The sequence below is a fragment of the Apiospora aurea genome, assembly GCF_038362705.1.
Source record: "Apiospora aurea strain CBS 24483 chromosome Unknown utg000002l_segment0_segment0, whole genome shotgun sequence".
In the NCBI taxonomy this organism is placed as follows: Eukaryota; Fungi; Ascomycota; class Sordariomycetes; order Amphisphaeriales; family Apiosporaceae; genus Apiospora; species Apiospora aurea.
The window spans coordinates 2,958,939-2,980,034 of NW_027117389.1; the positions used below are offsets into that span (position 1 = coordinate 2,958,939).

The following is a 21,096-nucleotide window of genomic DNA, read 5'->3' on the forward strand; positions in this document are numbered from 1 at the left end:
GAAATCTGGGCCCAGTTAATAAGACAGGTAGGTCTCGCAAGGTAACTAATCAATCAATCACTGCATCAGGGGCCATGATATGCCAAGGTAGGTCTGAAATATGCAATTTGCGCGCCGAGTCTTTTCATTTAACCATCCTGGCACAACAGGTTTCGCAAACAATCTAGAGCGCCAGTACCTCTAGAAAGGTTTGCATTGGATCTTTTGGCAGAGAGCTTCAGCGGTATAGACCGATCGCAGTCTAATCCATAAATGACAACTGATTACATAGTCCCAGCCAACCTTTTTGTTTCTGAAGACCACTTTCATCTGACGTTTGACCATTTCGCCCCTTGTTCCACTATGACAGGCCTCTCTCCCCCTCACCAATAATCCAGGAAAAGAAAAGCCCCATTTTCATACAGTGCCGCACGACGTTGGAAAGAAGAACCGCTGCGCCAGGAAACCAGTTCGCGACATGCTTAAAGGTGCAGAATGCAGGCAGAAGGCAATAAGAGGAACCAAATAATCAGCCAGGCAAGTGCCATATGGGATATCCACAAAAGAAAATCGGCAGTAAGATGTGCTATGTTGCAGAGAGAACCAAGTCGAGGTGACCAGGTGTTCATGTGTAATAACAATGAGTCGTAATGTCGTTAAGATGCGTCTGTTCTATCGCTCAAGGCGAGACGGCTGGGGCTGCCAACCATTGATATAAGCCATGAGCCCCATGCCCAGCAACACCACACCAATCATGGATGTGTAGGGCAGGCCATGCGCCAGAACCTGATCACGAGAAAGACCCCCTGTCTGGTTTGTGCTGGGCGTTATAGTGCTTGCCCGGGACAGCGTTGGGGGGTCGCTAGGTCCTCCAGGAGTCGCCTGGCCTCCGCTTGAACTTGTCGAAGGTGTTCTGATGAGTGTCGACTCGTCCGACGCAACGCTGCCTGTTTCAAACTTGTGCAGTTCCTGCGAGTTTGATCTGGAACGTGATTTCTCGCGAACGATAGCCTCTCTCGCCTCTGCATCTTTCCTTATCTGCAGAGCCATCTCGGCTAAAGATTGGCGGTCTGCATCTCGCTCCATTTCCGCAACTTCAGCACGTTGCTTATAAGTTTCGAGCTGTTGCTTAAGATCTTTGATCTCCGAGACCATCGTCTCAAGCTGAGTATGCAAGTGTGTAGCAGACGCCTCCATGGCATCAACTTGTGGGGGTAGTGACTTCACGTCAGGCTCGCCAGTTGTCATCTCAACGTCGGGGGAGGACGAATTCTCAACTGGCGGTTCAAATGCTTGTTCCAAAGTTGATTGGTTCTCCTCCGGCTTCACCGAGGTTCCATTCACCTTTGGCGCAGCAGCATCTTCGAGTCGTCTCGCCAACTCCTCCGCCAGTTCTCGCGCTTGTCGTTCATGCTGCAACATCTCCTCCAGGTCTCTCATGCGAGATGTTTGTGACTCTATCTCCTTTCTTGCACTGGTGAGGGCCTCTGTGAGCTGAAGGATTTGGCTGACGTTGCCATCCTGTCGAATCGGAGAGGCACCAGAGTTGGGCGTAGGGACCTTGGGCTTCTCTGTTGTACCACGCTTGAGCGATGGCACATCCGGTTTCTCTGGCAAAGGTTGCTGCGGCGGAGGAGCAGGAGGATCGGAGAACCGTGCTTTGTTGTCGTTTCTAAGAAACGGCATCGCGTTAATCGCCCCGTTAGACATCTGGGGTTTGGGTGGCTCAACCGGCTCTAGCCGGTCCATGTCCTTAATATCATCGTGAGATAGGAGAGTGCTTATGAACTGATTCGTCCGGCCGAGATCTTGCGTTTGAAGACGCGCTGTCCGCATTTCGCTCTGGAGGGGAAAGTTAGTAACTGGTGCCAGCCCGAGGGCACATTTGGCCTGGAGGAACCTACCTGAAGCCTCTTCACAATCTGCTCAGTACTAATGGGTGAGAAGAAAAAGCCACCCCGTTGATGAGCCATTCCGTTTGGCGGGGCAGCCATCATGCCACCTGCAGGCATCATGCGCCCATTGTTCGCCATGGAAGCTTGGCTTCCATTGCGCCCTCTGTAAGGCATGCCGCCAACCGGTTGCATCATCATCGAGCCATTGGCCGGGTCAAGGTCGCCGAAGTTCATGTCCAAAAGGTTGTTTGATGCGTTCAAGAAACCAGAATGTTCCACTTTGGCAGCCACTTTATGATGAACCACCGTCTTCTGGTCTTCGCTCACAATATCGATTCCAAGCTCTAAATGGTCGCCGGTCTGCAATTCGTGCGGTTCCGACTCGCGGTTCTCCTGAGATAGCCGTGTACCATTGACGAATGTGCCATTGGACGATTTAACATCTCTAATCCATATTTTCCCTTGACGATCTGCCCAGATTTCTGCGTGCTGCCGCGACAGGACCTTGGAGTCAAAGAAGCCGTTGATTGGAGTCGGAACCGTCTTCGCGTTCGTCTGACGACCAATCCTAAGGGTATCAGGGGAGAAGGGAACGGATATGGTCTTGCGCTCGAAGGTACCGTTCAACGACAACAGGTATAGTACAGGTTGGCCACCTGATGGGGCGCCTTCAGTCATAGGGCGGGGCATGCCAGACTGATTTGCCATTTGTCCTTGGGATTGCAATATCGGGGAGGGCGAGTGCATGGAGGAGGAGCCATTAAGCCCACCACCTACAGGGCCTCCATTGGCACTCCCGGGCATCATTTGCGGTCGCGCTGACAATCTCGCAGCTGAGAAATCAGATTGGCCTTCAGGCTTCGAAGATGGCCAAGGAGCCTTGCCTTGGGGCCGTTTCCTGGCGCCGGTAGCATTGGGCCAAGAGCTCAGATCCCCGGCAGCTGACATGGACGCGCCGCCATTTACCGCGTTGGATTGGGAAGGCTGCTGGGTGTTGGGGCCGAGCACGGTAGAGGTGGAGGAGTTGGATGCGTTGGAGGACAGAGACGAGGAAGAGTTTGTTCTCTGGATGTTCTTTCGAGGCAAAAACATGCGGTTGAGCTCTTCCGGATTCATCTGGTTAAGAGTCTGACCACCGTGACCATTCATTCCCCATGCCGGCCGATTGTGTTGCACCAGAGTAGGGGGGCTCGCGACTGCGGTCATGAGGGGTGGTTAATGTTGTCGGGTCGAGAGCGAGTTCGTGTGCGAATTGGCGATGATTTCGAAGAGAACGGGGATGAACCAGCCGACGGTCGTGTTGGGTGATGACAACGTCGTGACGGGGATGATGAAAGGAAATGAATGTATGATGTCGTCAAAGGCGGGCTCTCCACCATCCAGGCGACCCGAGTATCGATGCTGACCGTTTAAAAAGGGAGTTTGGGAAGAATGCGAGAAGAAGTGAAACCAACGTTCATTCGCAGTAACGGGATGCCGCAACTCGCGTTATGAGGAGGTGAATAGAGATCTGGCGAAGAGGTGCGGTTGAAAATGAGGTTCGAGGCTCATTTCTTTAGCGCCAGAATGGCTATGGCACCTGCTGTGATTACTAGCACCCTAGCAAACATGGGGGGGGGCGTCTGGGTGTCGGGGTGTCTGGGTGTCGTCGTCTCACCACCACCCCAACCCATCCAGTCCCAGTCTCAGTCCCGGTCCCAGTCTCTGATGTGCCTGTCTCGTAAAATTTGAGCCGGATGCGTTTCCCTCTTTCTTGCTGCTGAAATTGCCAATCTGCAGGACAGATCAGACAATTCCCTGGTGGCCCGATTACGATGCCGCACTAGGATTGATTCCAACGATGTCCCTTTCTCTAGGAACTTTGCGAATGTTTTTTTTTCAAGTAGGGAAATAATAATAAGCCATTACCGAGCCCTGGGTAGCGCTACTCACGTGACCCCGTCACTTTCCAATCTTTTTCTCCCAATGGGAACCCAATGGGGGGCCGCTGTTGCTGAAACCACAGCGAGTCAGTACTCCGTAGGCTGAGGCTGGTAGGCAACCCGCAGTGGCCGTCGCTAGGTAGATTTAGGCGCGGCTGGCACGCGATCATCGTCGGTGGTTACTTACCCAGCATCAGTAGCATACAACATTGCTTACTTAATTACTCAAGTAACCATCAACCTACAAGTTCGTGTCTGTAGAGCTGTTTTCCCAAAGGGACAGTCTCGTTACATTGAGCTTGGAGGTGCTGGCAGTTCAAAATAATACTACCTACCAGACCAGAATGCACCTCGTGCCTCCAGCTAACATGCCTGACCCGCCGGCTACGCAGAACAGGCCCGCTGTAAAGATGTAAAGTCGGATACAAAGAACCGTACCACCGCTGTGGAGAAACCGCTATCAAGGCCGCGCTGGCCCGTGCTTCACGATTCTCGAAGCTCTTCCTGGGACCTGATGATATGATCCATTTGATACTCCACTACCGAAGAAGAAGTGAACCTCTGAATAGCCGAAAAAAGGCTGCCCTTTCTACACGGACAATCACTACGACGCCAATCCGAATCTAAAGCAGCAGCCATGCCTGTACCAGTCGGTCACGGTCCTGCCGCCGGCCCCTCGGCCTTGGACAAGAGTCAGTGGAAGAATGCGCGCCTGTCGACTGGCCGTTCAAGCTAACCGTCGTACAGTGAAAATGGGTGGCATGATGGGCGGAAGTCAGTAGCATACGCCCTCCGAAGCCGACTGTCGCTGACTTGATCTGTAGCTGTCGGCGTCATCATCGGTTTCATCTTTGGTATGTGGCGCAATCTTCGCAAGACCCAAGTTCTGGCGCACTAACTCGTCCCGATAGGGACTGTGAATATCTTCCGATACGGCGCGGGAGCAAACGGCATCATGCGCACATTGGGCCAGTACATGGCAGGATCGGGCGCGACGTTTGGGTCAGTACTGGCTGCCCCTTTTCTCTAGCCACACGACGATTGCTAATCAGTTCCTCCGGCAGCTTCTTCATGGGCATTGGTAGTGTCATTCGATCCGATGCATCCCCCATCGCAAACGAAGCTTTCCTGCGCGCACAAAGGCGGCCTTACATTATGGCTGCGCAGAAGGCCTATAGACCACGAGCACTGTAAGATTCTATTGGGGCACAACAATTCTTCCGAGGCTATAGATTTCGAGAAGCCAGCGCAATAATGCCATTCGAGGTTGCACGGCAGCTTGACTGGCCTTGTCCTCCATGGCGAAGTGTACGATGGTCTGTGATGGGCAAAACTGCAAGCAATGCGTTTCTACAGCCAACCTGGGTGCGCATTCGGTACTCTGTCGGCGGGACGGCAAAGACTTGCAATAATCTACTTTGTGATAGTGATGGCTGTATTGAAGTTACTACTATCACTTGGTATTGATGGCTACCCAATGGGCAGCCTCCCCCGCCTTACATTACGCAAATAAACACCTTCCTTTCAAAATTCGGGTTTCGTATTCATATATGCATGCATGCTCATTGTTATGTAGCGAAGGTGTGGCGGCCAGCCTGGAGAACGGAGGGAGAGGGGCTGCAAGGAATGCAAGACAATGCCCAATGTCGAGGCTAAATTGGGTCATCTTAATATGAAAGACTTCAGATGGCATCTAACCGCCCGACGTACTGAACGGATCTGGGAAAACCTTGGGTGTGAAGTGGTGGCAGACCGTAGTAGACCGCAGTGCCATGGTGGTGGCCATGGATGGTGGGCGGTAGGCAGAAATGAGTGGTTCTGTTACACGGACAGCTAGCTCATTTGGATCCCAAACACTATTGCGAACTCTACCTCATGCCTTCAGCCCCATCGTACCCAGCATTGCATACCCGCTGCCATCCAATCCGACCGGATGCAATCGGGGCCGCATGCTTTGGTAGGATTCATCGCGACTCTATCGAGCCATCGTGGCAGTCTATTGCAACCTGCAGACCAAGCACCAAGCCAAGCCTGGACTCCCCGTGTGCGCCCGCTCTATCGAATGACCAGTCACAACGGGCTATGAGCAAAAAGGGGCGATAAGGCGGTTTCCGTCCATGTGACGGACGTGATGGCACCGTTGCACACCACCGTCTCGCCGTGTTATTCACGGCAGAACAAAGCACAATCATGTCTCACCTAAAAATTTTACGAATATGGAAAACCAGCTGGCCCACGAAGACAAATTTCTCAGCTGGAAGGAGCCGCGGGGTGGTGTGGGCAAGTGTGGCGATACCTGGAATCCAACGGGATCATGTTTGCGACGGGCGAAAAGGAACTTTGTTACGAATTCATCGGACGCTGCCAGGGCCTTTCGACATAAGCAAGTATGCCTCGCCTCTGGTTGTCATGGCTACAAGATGAGTGACGCGGGATCTCTAGGTCTGCAGCGAAGAAGCAAGGAGCTCGAGAGAGGCCACCACGAACCGTCCTTTCTTTTTGCGGTTGGATTGCGGAGAGCCCGGCTTCGAGTATACCACCGGCACATCAAGGATTCTGGGCCTCCAACTACGGCCTTTCTCTTGTTTTCTTAGGCGGGTTTAGGCCCTTTTTCACCTGAACAATGCCTTGTGGGATCATGGTGGTTTGCGGTTGAGCAAGACCCGGGCGATAGCAGGCCATGGCTCGGCCCCATGGCCCAGAGGCCCAGGAAAGTAGATGTCGCAGTTGGATGCAGGTACGAAATCCAGAGCAACGTGCAGGCCAGCAGTGCCACCCAATCGGCTGCCAGGGAGAGGAGTCGCGTCCATCCTTCTCTGGGGCTTTGGCCGTTGTCTCACCGAATTGCGCTATCGAAACTTCGCCTAATTGCAGTATCAACACCCGGCGAGACGAGGTTGTCCAGCGAAAGGCAACTTCAATTATAACTTTTACCCGCGTCCTCTCCGCATTTGTAAGACACGAAAGCTTGTCCAGTAGCAAGATGTGCCCATTGCGAACAGATGATTGCTGCAGTGGTATTTGCCGGGGATTTCCGCACGTCCAAGGTTAGCAGAATACCCAAGAGACGCGGCAGGCCTGGAATATTAAGGCCATGCCGTCTTCCCCTTCAGTGACGCTTTACTTCTCGAAGATATCTTCTATGCGCTCGTCTTGGGAGGTTTTTAAGACTGCCAGGCAAACTCCAGAATCGTATCAATGGGTCTCTTTTCACTTTGCAGTGGTCTTCTGGGCTCCATCACTCCAGAGCAGCAGAACCTGTAAGTACACGCCTGTCTCTTTCCTCCCCGCCTCAGACGATCCAGGCCTAACGAGATACAGGAAGTCACTATGGGGTACTCTACTGCTGCCCACGCTGCCGATGTGGCTCATGGGCAAGGACGGTAGTTACGGTGTCGCCCCGTGGGGAAACAGGACAGCCGAAGGGACCAATGCCTACATCGACTACCCGACGACGGGCGTGATAAGGCACTATGAGTTCAACATTACGCGGGACGTTATAGCCCCCGACGGATACCAGAAGTCAGTGCTGCTGGTGAACGGGCAGTTTCCGGGGCCTCTGATCGAGGCCAACTGGGGTGACTACATCGAAGTAAAGGTCAACAACCACATTACGGATATTGAAGAGGGCACATCGATGCACTTCCATGGATTTCTCCAGACTCAAACCCCTTGGATGGACGGCACTCCAGGTGTAACCCAATGTCCCATCGCCCCTGGAAAAAGCTTCACCTACAAGGTCCAAGCTACACTTTACGGCACAACATGGTATCACGCTCACTATTCGGCTCAATATGCCGGGGGGCTGTTGGGTCCCTTGGTGGTTTATGGACCCAACCACGTTGACTACGATACAGATCTTGGACCAATCATGGTCAGTGGTACGTACAGGTATCACACTCCCCATGATAGCGATGATAGATAATGCTAACGCGTAGCAGATTGGTGGCACAAGGATTACAAATCAGTCATTGACGAGATCATGGCGCCTGGGTTCCGCGGGCAGACAATCGCCGATAACAACTTGATCCAAGGCAAGATGCTTTTCAACTGCAGCATGGTGGCGAGGGATGACAAGACTCCATGTCACAACCATGCCGGTGTCGCCAAATTCAGGTTCCAGAAGGGCAAGACTCACCGACTTCGATTTATCAACACTGGAGCCCAGGGCACTGAGCGTATCTCGATCGATGGGCACACCATGACGGTTATAGCTAACGACTTGACCCCGATCATTCCCTATGACACGAAAGTGGTCGTCGTCGGCACCGGCCAGAGAGTTGATGTGGTCGTCAAGGCCGATGCTGGCAGGCTCGACTCGGCCTTCTGGCTCCGGGCAACCCTGAGCCCCTGCTCGGTAGCCAAGCAGCACCTTGCACAGGCCGCCATCTTCTACGATGATGCCAATGAGAACGAACTGCCCGACAGCAAGGCCTGGCCCGACGAGGACCCAAACACATGCGCCAATGACGATCTCTACCTTACTCAGCCGATGTACCCCATCCCGGTCCCTGAGCCATCCTTCACCCAAGAGATGGATATCGGCGTCATCATCAACGAGACGGACCACTTCTTGTGGACATTGGACGGAGAGTCGCCGCGTGCGGACTACAACCACCCGACCCTCCTGGCGGCGAAGGAGGGTAACTTGACCTCTTTCGGTTCAGAAGCCGGCATATATGATTACGGCAGCAACAGCTCTATCCGCATCAACATCTGGAACCCGCTCATCGCGTAAGTTTAGAAACCCTTGAGTCCCCTAGTTCGACCCTTCATCAAGCAAGCTCTTCCTCTTACCTAACTTATCTAATAGTCCCCATCCCATGCATCCACACGGCGTGGAAATGTATGTCCTTTCGCAGGGCCCCGGGAAGTGGGATGGTTCGACGATCACCAATCCCAACAACCCTCTGCGCCGCGATGTGCACATGGTGCAAGGCGGTGGCCATCTCGTGGTCCAGATTGACACGTGGAACACCGGCCTCTGGGCCTTCCACTGTCACATCGCCTGGCATGCAGCTCAGGGCTTCTTCACTCAGTTCCTCTTCAACTCTCACGAGGTCACCGAGCTGGACATTCCCGACAGCATCTATCAAACATGCCGCGAATGGGATGAATTCACGTCAAGGACGGTGGTGGACCAAATCGATAGTGGCATCTAATTATGTAGGGCGTTGCCTTTCCCCTTACCCCCCTTTAACCTTCTTTGTATATATTCGCCTGTACAAACATGCATGTATAATTTTATCAATAGTCCATATTAGTTAGCTCGATAGCTTTCTATAATCACTTATCCTCGATGGCTTCCATCGTTCCCATCACCATATCAGGTAACTACGCATTATAGTGATGGATATCTCGCCCCCTACACATTGCCAGTATATAATCTACATATATTGGACCTTTTATGACATCTTGCTACGGCACGAGATACTTGAGTCAAGATCTATGCGATGATATCCACGATCGGGTCGCAAAAAGTAGTAAACCCTCTTCCGTCGCCAGAACCCAGCCACTAGCAAGGCCACTGCTCGATATCCCAGTTTCGACCAAGGCTCCGCCTGAAGTAGAACAGAGATGAAACTATGCCCATCTCCCTTGGACGCGTTGGAAATCCCTGCTGCAAGCGTTCGCCTAACACCATGTGATCAACGGGACCTCCGAGACACTCAGCGGCGTGACTCGAAGAAAGAAAAGGAAATCCTACCGGCCTTTTCCAAAGCTCTGAGAAAAGGAAGTGCCACCCCGCTTCCGTTCCTCCCTCTCTCCTCCCACGGAACCGGGCCTACTTGTCTCACTATAGTAGCGCTTATCGCTTCGATAAAAAGAACCGAACAGAAAATAGTCGCAAATTGGGGCAAGTTAATCCTTGGCCTCTACCCGTGCATGCGCAGGTCTCGAGGGCGGGCGGTAGGCCACGCTTGACTTGGGGACCAATACGCACTTCGGGTCGGACATCGGACCACTGGCCCAAGCATCCACGCCCTCTGCGCGGGCGGGCTGAAGAAGAAAGGTCTGTCGAGATCGTATTAATCCCTGTTGCGCTTTTTTACCGTTAACTTCTCAGTACTTCCGGTATGGAAGTGAGGAACTCTTGGGCAGTCTTGTCTTTAGTTACTTCTGTGGGAATTTGCGAAGGTGTGGTCTACTGTAGTTCACATTGGAACAGGGGCCGAGTGAGTGGAATGAAGGAAGGAGCACAACAGTATCATTATGGCAGAACCGGTCTTAGCACATCAAGCCGCATATATTGCCCTGATAGTCATCCACATAGTTCTGCTGGGTCCAGCTGTTCCAGTCGACACATGTCTGATCCATCACGCCAGGGACCGCTCCGTCCGTCGTGAACTGGACCACCAGGTGCCCGTAGCGGGGCTGGAGGTGAATATCGCACTGCAGTGGGTTCTGCGGCCTCTCGACGGCTCCGGGCCGTCCCAGGCACCCGGCCCCTCGGACAGCACGTGGAAGCCGTGGCCGTGTAGGTGCGTGGGGTGCGTGCTCTTGTAGGGCGTGTTGAGGATGATGCGGACCGTCCTGTTGGCGTCTAACGCGTAGGGCTAGGTTCAGGGCCACATTTCAGACTTCGATCTATTTGTGTTGTTCATGTCCTGCTACATGACATGCGAGGAATAGGACGAGGTTAGTTGTTTGGGTGGAACGAACAGATAAGCAAGTTGGCCAGAACTGTGGATGATGTAAATAATAACTTAAAGGATTGAATTAAGATAACTATTTAAAGTTCTAGGGCTATAATAGGTTAATTGTTATTGTCCAGCATTACGCCACACTATAATATAAACTTAAAGGGGTAAAAGGGGGTGAGAACGGGAATAGGGCTTTTATAACGTTAAAGTATTTATAAGATATAACCCCTACTAGTTACCCCCCTTTTAATTAACCCCTTTTAATTTTAAATAATTTTAAAGCCTTTAAATAGTAATAATAGTATATAAAAGGGTTAAATTTCACTCGTTTACTAATTAAAATAGATTAATCTCTTTTTTTTCCTTTTTTTATTACTATTAATATAACGTAATCCACGGTTTAATTAAACACACGGTCTAATTAAACACTTTCTTTTAATTCCGTATAACTTATATTTCATACCTTATACTTTTACTACCCACGATAGTAAATTAATAAAAAGAAAACGATATATAATTAACGCTTTAAACGCTTTAAAAAAACCCTAAATTACGCGTATAAGCCGTAACGCGAATATATAATATTCCCTATATAACCTTACGTTACTGGCGTCACGGTAGTATTTTATAACGAAATACGTAATCGTTAACGTAAAAGTTTACGAATTTCGAAGAGTAATTAATCGTATAATATATAATTAATTTAAATTCGCGATCGTTTCCGCCTCGAATAAATAATATTAAAAATATAGCGAATTAATTACTTAATTTACGCGACGCGGAACGCGTCGGCGTTAATTAAACTTCTAATTTCGTACGACGATAACTAGATTTCTGAACGTATTTTAACCGAAAAATCGATTATTAAAAAGTTCTTTACGAAAATCTCGACGCGTATCGCGCGTAGTTTATTTTTATACGGAATATAATTAATAAGTATAAAATTTTAAAAAAAAATATATATATAATTTTAACGAAACCGGGTTTTTTATAAGTTAAATCTCGTTCGAAATAATCGTAATTACTTTTAATTAATACGGAAAGCTTAAAGTAATATAATAAAGGAACCGGGAATAAATTATAATAATATAAGGCGTTAAATTATACGGTTACGCTATCCTTTCGTATATTATTTTTGCCGGGAAAACGTACCTCTTTTCTTAGTACGAAAACAGCTTATTACTAAAAAACTAGGTAATCGTAATTATTAAAAATAACTAGACTACGAATAAAAAAAGCGAGGACTAAATTCGATATTTCGATAAATACACGAAGTCTCGTATAAAGGGTGTTTACCGTTTATTAATCCTTAACGGTTATAAAAGCTACTATTCGATAGTTTTCGAGCTTTATTATAAAAAAAACTCGATTATTATACTTTATATGCTTTTTTATTCGTCGTATAAACTTTAGCTTTTTAATATCGGCTGTTTTCGTACGTTAAAAAAGCGTACGGGAAAGAAATTAAAAGCTTTATACGGGCGTATATTACCTATATTTTAAAAAAAAAGATTTCCTACCAGCGTTTTAAAAGCGTTCTAAGCGATTTTTACCGTTTCGAATATATAAGGAGGCTTTCGAAGGACCGGACTCGTTCCGTACGATCCGGAATATATTATTTTATAATTAAATATAAAGCTACGTACTTTAATACTTTCGAGGACGTTTTCCGGCTTACTTATTTTTTAAAAATTAAAGACTTTAAATAACCCGATTAAAGCTTAATTTTAAACCGAATATATTCGAAACCGTATCGTACGGCATTAAAATAACTCTCCGACGTCGATTTTAATTAGACTTAATTAAATTACGAAAAATATAACGTAAATAATATACCGGCTCGCTTTTTTAAAGGGTAAAATAACCGCACTACGAGAAATAAATAAAATATTTAGCCGGCGCCGCCGTACGAAAAAAAACGGCTATAGGATAGAGGATTATTTCGTATATAAATTAAAAAAAACCTGTAGTCTTAAAAGGACGTTAATAAACAATTATAGGATAAATCGCGCCGAAGTAGTAGTCGTACGAAAAAGCTTAAGACGCGCCCGCGACGCTATAAAATTTACGGGAAGCCCGGGTATAATACGCGTACCTATTAAAATAATATAAAAATATTTAAAAAAGAGGATTCCGATTAATTTTAATATATTAAATACGTTATAATAGAATTAATTTATATTTCGTTATACAAGGCCTTAGAAAGTGTTTAATTAAACCGTATATTCAATTAAACCGTAGATTACGTTACCTCTACGAACTCCCGGGTAGTAATAGCCTCGTTATAAGCTTTAATTAATTCCTTTAAAGTAGACTTTAACGAGTGGAGTTCGCTATTTAATCTATTAATTTTAAGTTATTCTTTTATTAGGTTCTCGCCCTTATAAATATTATAATAATCGGACGGAGGGAGAGAAACTAAATATCTAGCTTAAATAATAATTATATTTAATTAAGAGTTCACTCGATAAGCTTTAATATAAAGGTCGGATATTTATACTATACGAGCGTAACCTAGTAGGAAAGTAAGGCGTACTTCCTAAAATAACTCGTTTAAATTATTATATATATTCTTAAACTTATCGATAATTACGAGTCTATTTTTAAAGGACTACTTGGCTTTTTTAATTTTAATTTACGGAGTAAAAAGGAAAGCAGCTTTATTACCGTCGTATATATATCGGTCGAATAGGGCGTTTAATCGGGCCTATAAGTTTTCGCTATTTAATTTACTAATAATAATGTCGTATTATAAGAATTAAGCCTCTTTTTATAATTATTCGAAATCGATAAAGGTATAAAAGCTTTATTCGTTTTTTATATTATCGGGGTTATTCTAAATAATTTACGTTAACTTAGTCTTTAAGTTAACTAATAGGTTATATCGGTTAAAGGAACGGCGGGAAAGGCGAGTTAACTTTTTATCGGATTTTTTAAATCCGCTAACGGGTTTCACGAAAATACTTTAATTAAATTATATATATCGCTTAACCTTAACCTAAGAGGTACGGTCGTTTTTATTATATATTATAATATATTTATCTCGGGGTAAATCGTTAAATACTAAGAGTTTTTAACGTTAATTAATTAAGGTTTATTTCTTTATCGCGTAACGGCAAAAGTAATATTAATTAGTTCGGATAAATAAATAAAATATTATACTATTAAACAATAAAAAAAGCGGTCGTAAATAGTCACGCTATTAGGTCTTAATAAGACGAGGCTGTAAATAAGTCCTGAAATAAATAGAATTTATAATAAAGAAAGAAAGGAAGAGAAAATCGAGCTAAGGCCGATACGGTAGGTCGGTTTTAATAACAGGGTGGTAAGGCTAGTGTAGGGTCTCCACACTAATTAGCGCATAGGCTAACGCATTATATTACTTTTAGTTTATTAATTACCTCGTTAAGATTATAAGGTATTAAATTAAATACGCTAAATTTAAATTTAATATTAATTTCCGTAAAAATAATAAAATACGCAGCTTTAAAAGCGATAAAGAATTCGAATTTAATAATATAATTTATAAAAGCTTTAATAAATAGCTCGATTTTTTTAAATAAATACGCTTTAAAAGCGAATAAAGTATTATATCGAAAAGTTAAAGTAAATATAATAAATAAAGAGGTATATTAATAATAATAATATCGTTATCTTAGTAATATATTTCGAATTCGGCCGAAATATAGTTTTCGGAGCTATTAAAAATTAAGAGATAATAACGACTTTTCGTTTATAATTTAATATATTTATCGAAATACTTAATTTAATCTAGGCTTATTTTATTATTAATCTAGTTATTAAAAGTCGGCTTAATTACTTAATTACCCGGTAAATCGGCTTCGCGGGATTAATTTATAAAGTAATATTAGCTTTAAACGATTAAAAACGGCGGAATATATTAACCCTATAAATTAATTTATTTAATCGCCGTTACTTATTCCCGATTATTAGGCTAAACCGACTTCGCTTTTTTACGCCGCTCGGCGCGTATTACGACGAGTATTAACCCGATTATATTTATTATAAAGCCGGTTTCGTCGAAATTTTAAATGTTTTCGTTAACGATCCCGTATTTCGCCTTTATATTTACGATTAGCGTAAACTAAATAGAAATAACTTTAAAATTTTCGTAAAAAGCTTTTTAATAATTATACCGACGATTCATTTTAGTTTTTAAGTCTAGATTACGGTTAATAAAACGCTTAACCTAGTACTTACCGACGCGGTCGCCGCCGCGTAACGCGGTAAAAAAATTAGCCATATTTTCTATACTAACGAAATCGAGAGGCATTCCTCGGATATCTAAATTAATTATATATTTACGAAATACCTCTTTTTTAATTAAATTTATTTTACGTCGTTTCGATCGGATTTCGCGTTTTAAAGTTCGGCCGTAAATTCGATAACGTAAAATTAATTCGGGTATATTATAAGCTTTTATTATTACTCTTTAATTTATTTAATTCGGTCCGTTTCGTATCGCTTAAATTATTAAAACTATCTAATCTTTTTAAGATTAATTAAGCATTATAGTTATAAAAGTATTACGCGTTAAAGTTTAATTATATTAGAATTAAATTAAGGTGCGTCGCCAAGTAATATACGTCGCGTAGTAGTAAACCACGTTAAAGGTAACTCTATTATAATACATATAAACTGAAATAAACTTTAAAATGCAGTATGTGTTATTTAATTAACCTATCTATTACTATTATTATTAATTTTTACATCTATTTTAAGGGGGTCAGTGAAGGGGGGGGCAGCCAGTAGGGGTTGCATCTTATCTTAGTAATACGTGGTTCAGCTAGCACGAATGCTATATCGAACGGCGGTTATACGTCTCCCTGTAACGTAACACAGCTAGTCTTAAAGCTATATCGCTGGGGATGAAGTCTATTTTTAACTGGACTTACGAATCGACTTCTACCGAACTGTGCCTTCCAAGCCTTAGAACTCTCCTTAATAAACATGTAATAAAACACAAAGAATGCCGAAGAAGTTCAATGTAATGAGATGCAGACTATATTTTGAGATTCCTCCGCACTCTTCATTCCTACTGAGCCAAGAGGTTTCAGAACACGATACCTTCAGAGACCAATACCATCAAACCCATCTGTTGAAACATCATCGTAGCTACGACTGTCGTTTTCTTCGGCCTGAGCTAATGCAAAGTAAGTACTAAGGCTATTCTCGCTGTGCCTCTTTTCTTCATCCCGTCTCTTGGGAGGATCAAGCTCTCTTGCACGCAGTCTATTCTGACATTTCTCCAACTTGTTGTCCAGACGCAGCAACGCTCTTTCCATTTCGCCTAGTGTGCCGTGTAGTGTTTGGTCCATACCGACGAGTAGGGCGGCACTCATCAGCATATCGTTGTATTTCTTCAACTTGGTTCTTGCCCTGAGAATCTTGGTATGGACTTGTAGTCCGGTAACAAAACGATTACCAGGCTCCACTTCATGATACTCTTTTACACGGCGGAATATGTGGTCTGTCTGAATCGTAATCATGGCGAATTCGGATCTTCCCTTTTCAAGCACTGCCTCCAACAAGGTACGGAGGCCATCCCAAAATTTGCTTATCTCTGTAGAGGCCCCATCTCTTGCTGGGCCTGCTGGGCCTCCAGTGGAATACCACTTTGATGAAATCCCCTTCTGAGACGAGGTCGAGATCTTGCTTGGACTGTTGCTTCGAGTAGAGTAGATGTGCAAAGCGCTTCCACTAACATGGTAGGATCGTGGCCCTGTGACAATCGTGCGCGGATTCGAGCTCGTGGGTAAACGACTACGAGCGAAGAAACTGGGGAGTTCGGACTTCTCTAAGTCGGTAGTGGGAACGCCATGATAGCTTGATGAAGCCAGTTTGGCAAGCTCTATTCGTGAAGTAATAAGAAGACCCCGAGACGGGTTCGTGGCGTGGCTACGAAGATGGAAGCCCCTGGGTATACCAGGTAGGCACGCCTTTGAGACCGGAGTCCCACGAAACATGACGACAACTTTGTTGATACCGAAGCCTCTGCAATGAAGAACACGGTACAGGACAGGCTTGACGTTGGCAGACGTTGATGCTCGGAATTTTCTGGTTACTCGCGTATTAGCCCCAAGGCAGCCACCTCGACATTCCGGATTTACTTTCCAACCGACCGAGACCAGTGAAAGCAGGCGCCGGCGTCGGTGAGGGGAACCTGGTGCGCCACCAAGCTGGCCAAAAAAGCAAGCAAACGCCATCCTTGTAACAAGGTCAGAAGCATTCACCACTGGGCACCCCTCGGTAGTGGTGGGTATGGCTTCTACCAGCAAGCCTTCGGGCCTTCAAAGTGACACAGAGACTTGAACAGGTTGCGGTGTGAAAATGCATTCTGCAAGCCCCCATGTGCAGGTGCAGTGTTGCACAAAAGGGTCCGATACTGCAGGCAGCGGAAGTATTTGCTCTATTTTCTTTTTAGGAAGATCGGTGAGTGCTTGTTTCTTACTATACGTTTGGGTAACAACGCTTGTGCGGGTTGAACATATCTGTCCCTCCAGTCTACAGTTCGCGTTATGGGAAACTTACAAGTCGTCATGTCGTCGTCGTGGGTTTATAACCAGTCTAGCCTCCTACAAACAAGGGCCCGGGCTCTCAGGTCAGATCACCCAGCCTTAGTTTCCCGTGCCTTTATTCGTAAGGAAAGATCCCTGCATCAGCTCGGTACTGCATGTCTCGTGCTCTTCCGGATGATGTAACCGTTAGCCCGGCTGGGATGTAGCCAAGCTCAACCGGCGAAAACACAGCAAAGCAATGTTACCAGGCCGCCTTGCGCCTTGCGTGGGCTCACCACTATGCAGCCATGGCCATGGTTGCTTACTTGCGGCGTGGGCGTTCCCACTGTCGCTTGTGGCTGTCGCCAAACTGGCAGATCACTATATATACTGGACACACTAGCCGGTATCTGGTAAAGGCAATGTGATAGTCTCACCGCAAGTTGAACACGAGAAGCGAGTCAGCTATTTGGCATGCATGGTAACTGCTTACTAGATTGTCGTCAGATAGACTAGGAGCCGACCAGCCAGTCATGCTGGTGCCTCGGTCAGGCAGACCTGACTCCAGTGCTCGGCCGGGCCCTCGGGATTACGGGTTAATCTCAAGTTACGGTCGATGACATCGCTTCCAGTGTTGGGGGAGCTCCTGTTTTCGCAGCTACTAACTACTAAGTCAAAGTAATGCCAGGCACAGGGGCAAAACGGGAGAAGCACTTGGGGCTGCTGCATCCACCCAGCGAACGCTAGAGACGCAGAAAATCGCCCGCAAGTCAGGCCCAAGCGCTACTGTATGCATGTTCTGGGCTAGGCGTGACCGGCAGGTCGGCGAGATCTGAACGGGGGTCGAGTCATTACCCACTGAACGGACGAGATGGAGATGGGTCGATGGGCGATGGGGATGGAGACCACTTCTGACCAGTGCTGACCAGTGCTGACCAGTACTGGGCAATTGCCCAGCAATTGCTGACCAGGGAGAGGGGAAGGAAGCTCGCGGGGGGATTCCCGCATGCGGGGGAGGCGTCACCTAGGACTTCTAGGAGTTCCTAGGAGTTCCTACTTAAGTAGGGTGGTCAAACGGCTTTTTGGAGGCGTGGGAAAGAGGGCAGAAGATGCGATAGCCTGCTTTCTTCTTGCTGGTTGTGCATGGCGAGGGCTGGTGCTAATTGGAATTATTGACGAGCTGGGCAACGCCAACGCGACTCAATAAAAAGCCAAGCTGAAAAAGGGATCGCCGCCGGCCGTTAGCATGGCCCAGCCGAACGGGAAAACTCTACCCACTGACTTAGGTAGGTCCGAAAAAGAAAAGAAAAGCACTAAAGAGCGGGCTGAAGATGACGCAGCATTGCTGTCATTCCGAAAACAGGACTGCTAATTTCACGGAATCGCAGCGAAAGTTAAGGGGAACAGCGTGGTACGATGTCAATGGTCTGGTTCTTCCATGCAGCAGCTCGTAAACAAGAAAGCGCCGTAAGCTGATGGGGGCGCACTACCCACTCAACCACTGCTTCTCGACACTTTTTTTCGTATAGGGCACCCTTGCAAGCCCTGCTCGCGCATGGTCGACGGTTCGCCCGATCGGTCCTAGACCTACCTTCCAAGGTTCCCAGTATGGCTCAGCGTGGCCCAGCAATAGGGCAAAATGCGCGGTGATCACGGGAAACAGGCGACTACGCGCCGCTGCTATTCGCTATCTGCAGCAGCTGCCGGCCCACCCCTCCAACCTGGTTCGTACAGCGCTCGGGACTCGGAAATGAGATGAAGTGACTTAGCGCTCGGTTCTGTGCACTTCCTAGACTTCTTTCGCGGCTAGGGCAGGTAGGGCAGGCGACTGTCACTTGATCCGGGCTCCTTGGAACATGGAACTACTGCCCACCACGTTGTCTAGCATGGCACACAGCACAATACCGCAATACGAGCTTATGCCTACGGACTGCTCGGCTTGGGATGGGCCTGTCTTGCCAGATTACTCGTCCTGGCTGAGCCGCCTCGGCGCGTTGGCCTTGCAGTTGCAGCATGGCAGGCGGCATACATAAAGGTCGGCATGGCGCCGCCTCCTGGGGATGGCTGAACGGGACTTCTCGCTTGCCACCCACAACTCCATCTTCGTCCTTCGCTTTCAGGTCCCGGACTCGCATCTCAAGCTTGGCACCATGTGGTTCTCCGTCGCTGCCCGCGCCCTCCTCGGCGCCTCCATGGCTACGGCCTTGGCTCTCCCGGCCCTGGATCCTACCGCTCCCAAGGACCCGGGACACACCATGAAGCTCTTCACCCTCGAGCAGATGAAGGAGGCCTTCAGCAACGGCACCCTCCCCCCATCAACGCACCCGTCTCCCACAAGGAGCCCGCCAACAAGCTGTTCAAGATCAACGCCGTGAACAGCTGCTCGTCCAACCCCAACATGCGCTTCGAATGGCGCGAGTACTCGGACTCGGACCGTCACGCCCTCGTCGACTCCATCCAGTGCCTGCGATCGAGGCCTGCTCGCATTGCCGGGTCCAACAGCCGCTTCGAGGACTTCGCCGTCATCCACCGCAACTTCTCCCCCCAGATCCACAACAACCAGAAGTTCCTGCTGTGGCACCGCTACTTCCTCTGGGCCTTCGAGCAGATCTTGAGGGAGGAGTGCGGCTTCAACCGCGCCTTTGTGTGGTGGGACGAGACCAAGGATGCCGGCCGCTTCTCCCAGCTGGACATGTTCTCCCCACCTTCTTCGGCACCATGCACGGGTGCCTGAACGACGGCGTAGGTTCCTCCTTTCACTCTCCTCTCCCAATGCGCCAACAGGCGGTTTCGTCACATGGAAGCTAACTCGACCCCCTTTTTTCAGAAATTCGCCGGCATCCAGCAGGTTGGCGGTGGTTGCGTCTCCCGCGAGGGCACCGCCGAGAACACGGCGCAGTGCAACTCGGACTTCGAGAACTACTGCCGCGGCATGGGCAACTACCCCGACTTCGAGCGCTGCTGGGAGTACGGCCCCCACGGTTACGGCCACAACGGCATCGGCGGTACCATGGCGTACGTCGAAATCTCACCATCGGACCCGGCGTTCTACATGCACCACAGCTACATCGACCGCGTCTATCGCGTGTGGCAGAACGCCGACCCGGCCCGCCGGACCAGCATCAGCGGTCTCACTGCCGATGGCTCTGCCCTGACCATGGATACACGTAAGTTGCAGACTCTCCTCCTTTCCTCTCTCTCCTTTTCACCTGTCGCCGGCCCCACTTAGTCCTTGCGCATGCTAACATAAAGTCAATTAGCCATCTCTCTTGGTGGTATCAAGCCTGACGTCAAGGTGCGCGACGTCATTGACACCTTGGACGGTGCCATGTGCTACCGGTACACATACTAGACGATATGGAATTAGATTTGTAATATTTAATAATAATTTCAGACTACCAATACATCATGGAATAGCGTCGTATCCCAGCCAGTTGTGTGTACTTGACCTCGACCTTGATCTTGACATTCCGTCTCCCGAGGTATTTGGTAGACGTTGGGCCAATTGCGTATGCTCGATCTAAAAACCTTGTTGGTGCCAGGTTTTTATTGCGATCTTTCCTTGATATGAAACCAAACGCGAGTCAAAGTTCTTTGGGACGAATGTTGATGTTTGTTGGCAGTTGGCACAGCCAGCAACCCCCAGTCCGGATTGAGCATGGTCATCCTGTACCCGTTTTCGTCCCAACACTCTTATCGATATATAAGAAGTATATATGTTGGCTACTATATTAGTGGGCACAGGCCTTCCCTTGGTTTTCCCAACCTTTCCCCTGAATCTTAGACAGGGGCGAGGTAGGCAGCGTTGAAGAAATCTACCCCATTGAGGCCCTATTCGAGACCAGATTTCGAAGAGGATTATTTCTGCAAAGGTCGATCCATTATTTGTGGCCGAAAAGATGTTGTGCACGTGGAGTTTCGCCAACGCTAGGGGCACAATATTTTGAAGGCCATAATGATATAGGCGGCGAAGGCTATCGTACAGGACTTTTGGGAACTGTCCTACTGCTGTAACCCCTACATGCAGTCTACTGCGAGACTATTTCACTCATAGAATTATACCAGCGAGTTGATTGGGTTCCTCTCGGTCACGGCGGTGGGATCGGCTTGGCTGGCTGCGAAAGATACTACGTCGTGG

At 47.7% G+C, this 21,096-nt stretch overlaps 5 protein-coding genes across 5 annotated transcripts; 3 read left to right on the forward strand and 2 right to left on the reverse strand.

The window, feature by feature from the left end:
- Positions 1 to 651: 651 nt before the first annotated feature.
- PG986_003305 (FHA domain-containing protein) lies at positions 652 to 3,080 on the reverse strand (the record flags this gene model as incomplete). Its single annotated transcript, XM_066839527.1, has 2 exons — positions 652 to 1,821; positions 1,884 to 3,080. The coding sequence occupies 2 exons, from the start codon at positions 3,078 to 3,080 to the stop codon at positions 652 to 654; spliced, it is 2,367 nt and encodes a 788-aa protein (XP_066704591.1).
- A 1,353-nt stretch (positions 3,081 to 4,433) lies between these two features.
- Positions 4,434 to 4,990, forward strand: PG986_003306 (uncharacterized protein; the record flags this gene model as incomplete). Its single annotated transcript, XM_066839528.1, has 5 exons — positions 4,434 to 4,521; positions 4,544 to 4,570; positions 4,621 to 4,650; positions 4,708 to 4,798; positions 4,861 to 4,990. The coding sequence occupies 5 exons, from the start codon at positions 4,434 to 4,436 to the stop codon at positions 4,988 to 4,990; spliced, it is 366 nt and encodes a 121-aa protein (XP_066704592.1).
- A 2,004-nt stretch (positions 4,991 to 6,994) lies between these two features.
- Positions 6,995 to 8,958, forward strand: PG986_003307 (multicopper oxidase; the record flags this gene model as incomplete). The annotated part of the gene is made up of 4 exons (XM_066839529.1): positions 6,995 to 7,056; positions 7,118 to 7,677; positions 7,738 to 8,530; positions 8,610 to 8,958. 4 exons carry the CDS (start codon positions 6,995 to 6,997, stop codon positions 8,956 to 8,958), a joined length of 1,764 nt encoding a protein of 587 aa, XP_066704593.1.
- Positions 8,959 to 15,530: 6,572 nt separating this feature from the next.
- PG986_003308 (uncharacterized protein) lies at positions 15,531 to 16,427 on the reverse strand (the record flags this gene model as incomplete). The annotated part of the gene is made up of 1 exon (XM_066839530.1): positions 15,531 to 16,427. The coding sequence occupies one exon, from the start codon at positions 16,425 to 16,427 to the stop codon at positions 15,531 to 15,533; it is 897 nt and encodes a 298-aa protein (XP_066704594.1).
- A 2,591-nt stretch (positions 16,428 to 19,018) lies between these two features.
- On the forward strand, positions 19,019 to 20,310 carry PG986_003309 (uncharacterized protein; the record flags this gene model as incomplete). Its single annotated transcript, XM_066839531.1, has 4 exons — positions 19,019 to 19,284; positions 19,338 to 19,671; positions 19,786 to 20,125; positions 20,219 to 20,310. The coding sequence occupies 4 exons, from the start codon at positions 19,019 to 19,021 to the stop codon at positions 20,308 to 20,310; spliced, it is 1,032 nt and encodes a 343-aa protein (XP_066704595.1).
- Positions 20,311 to 21,096: the final 786 nt, after the last annotated feature.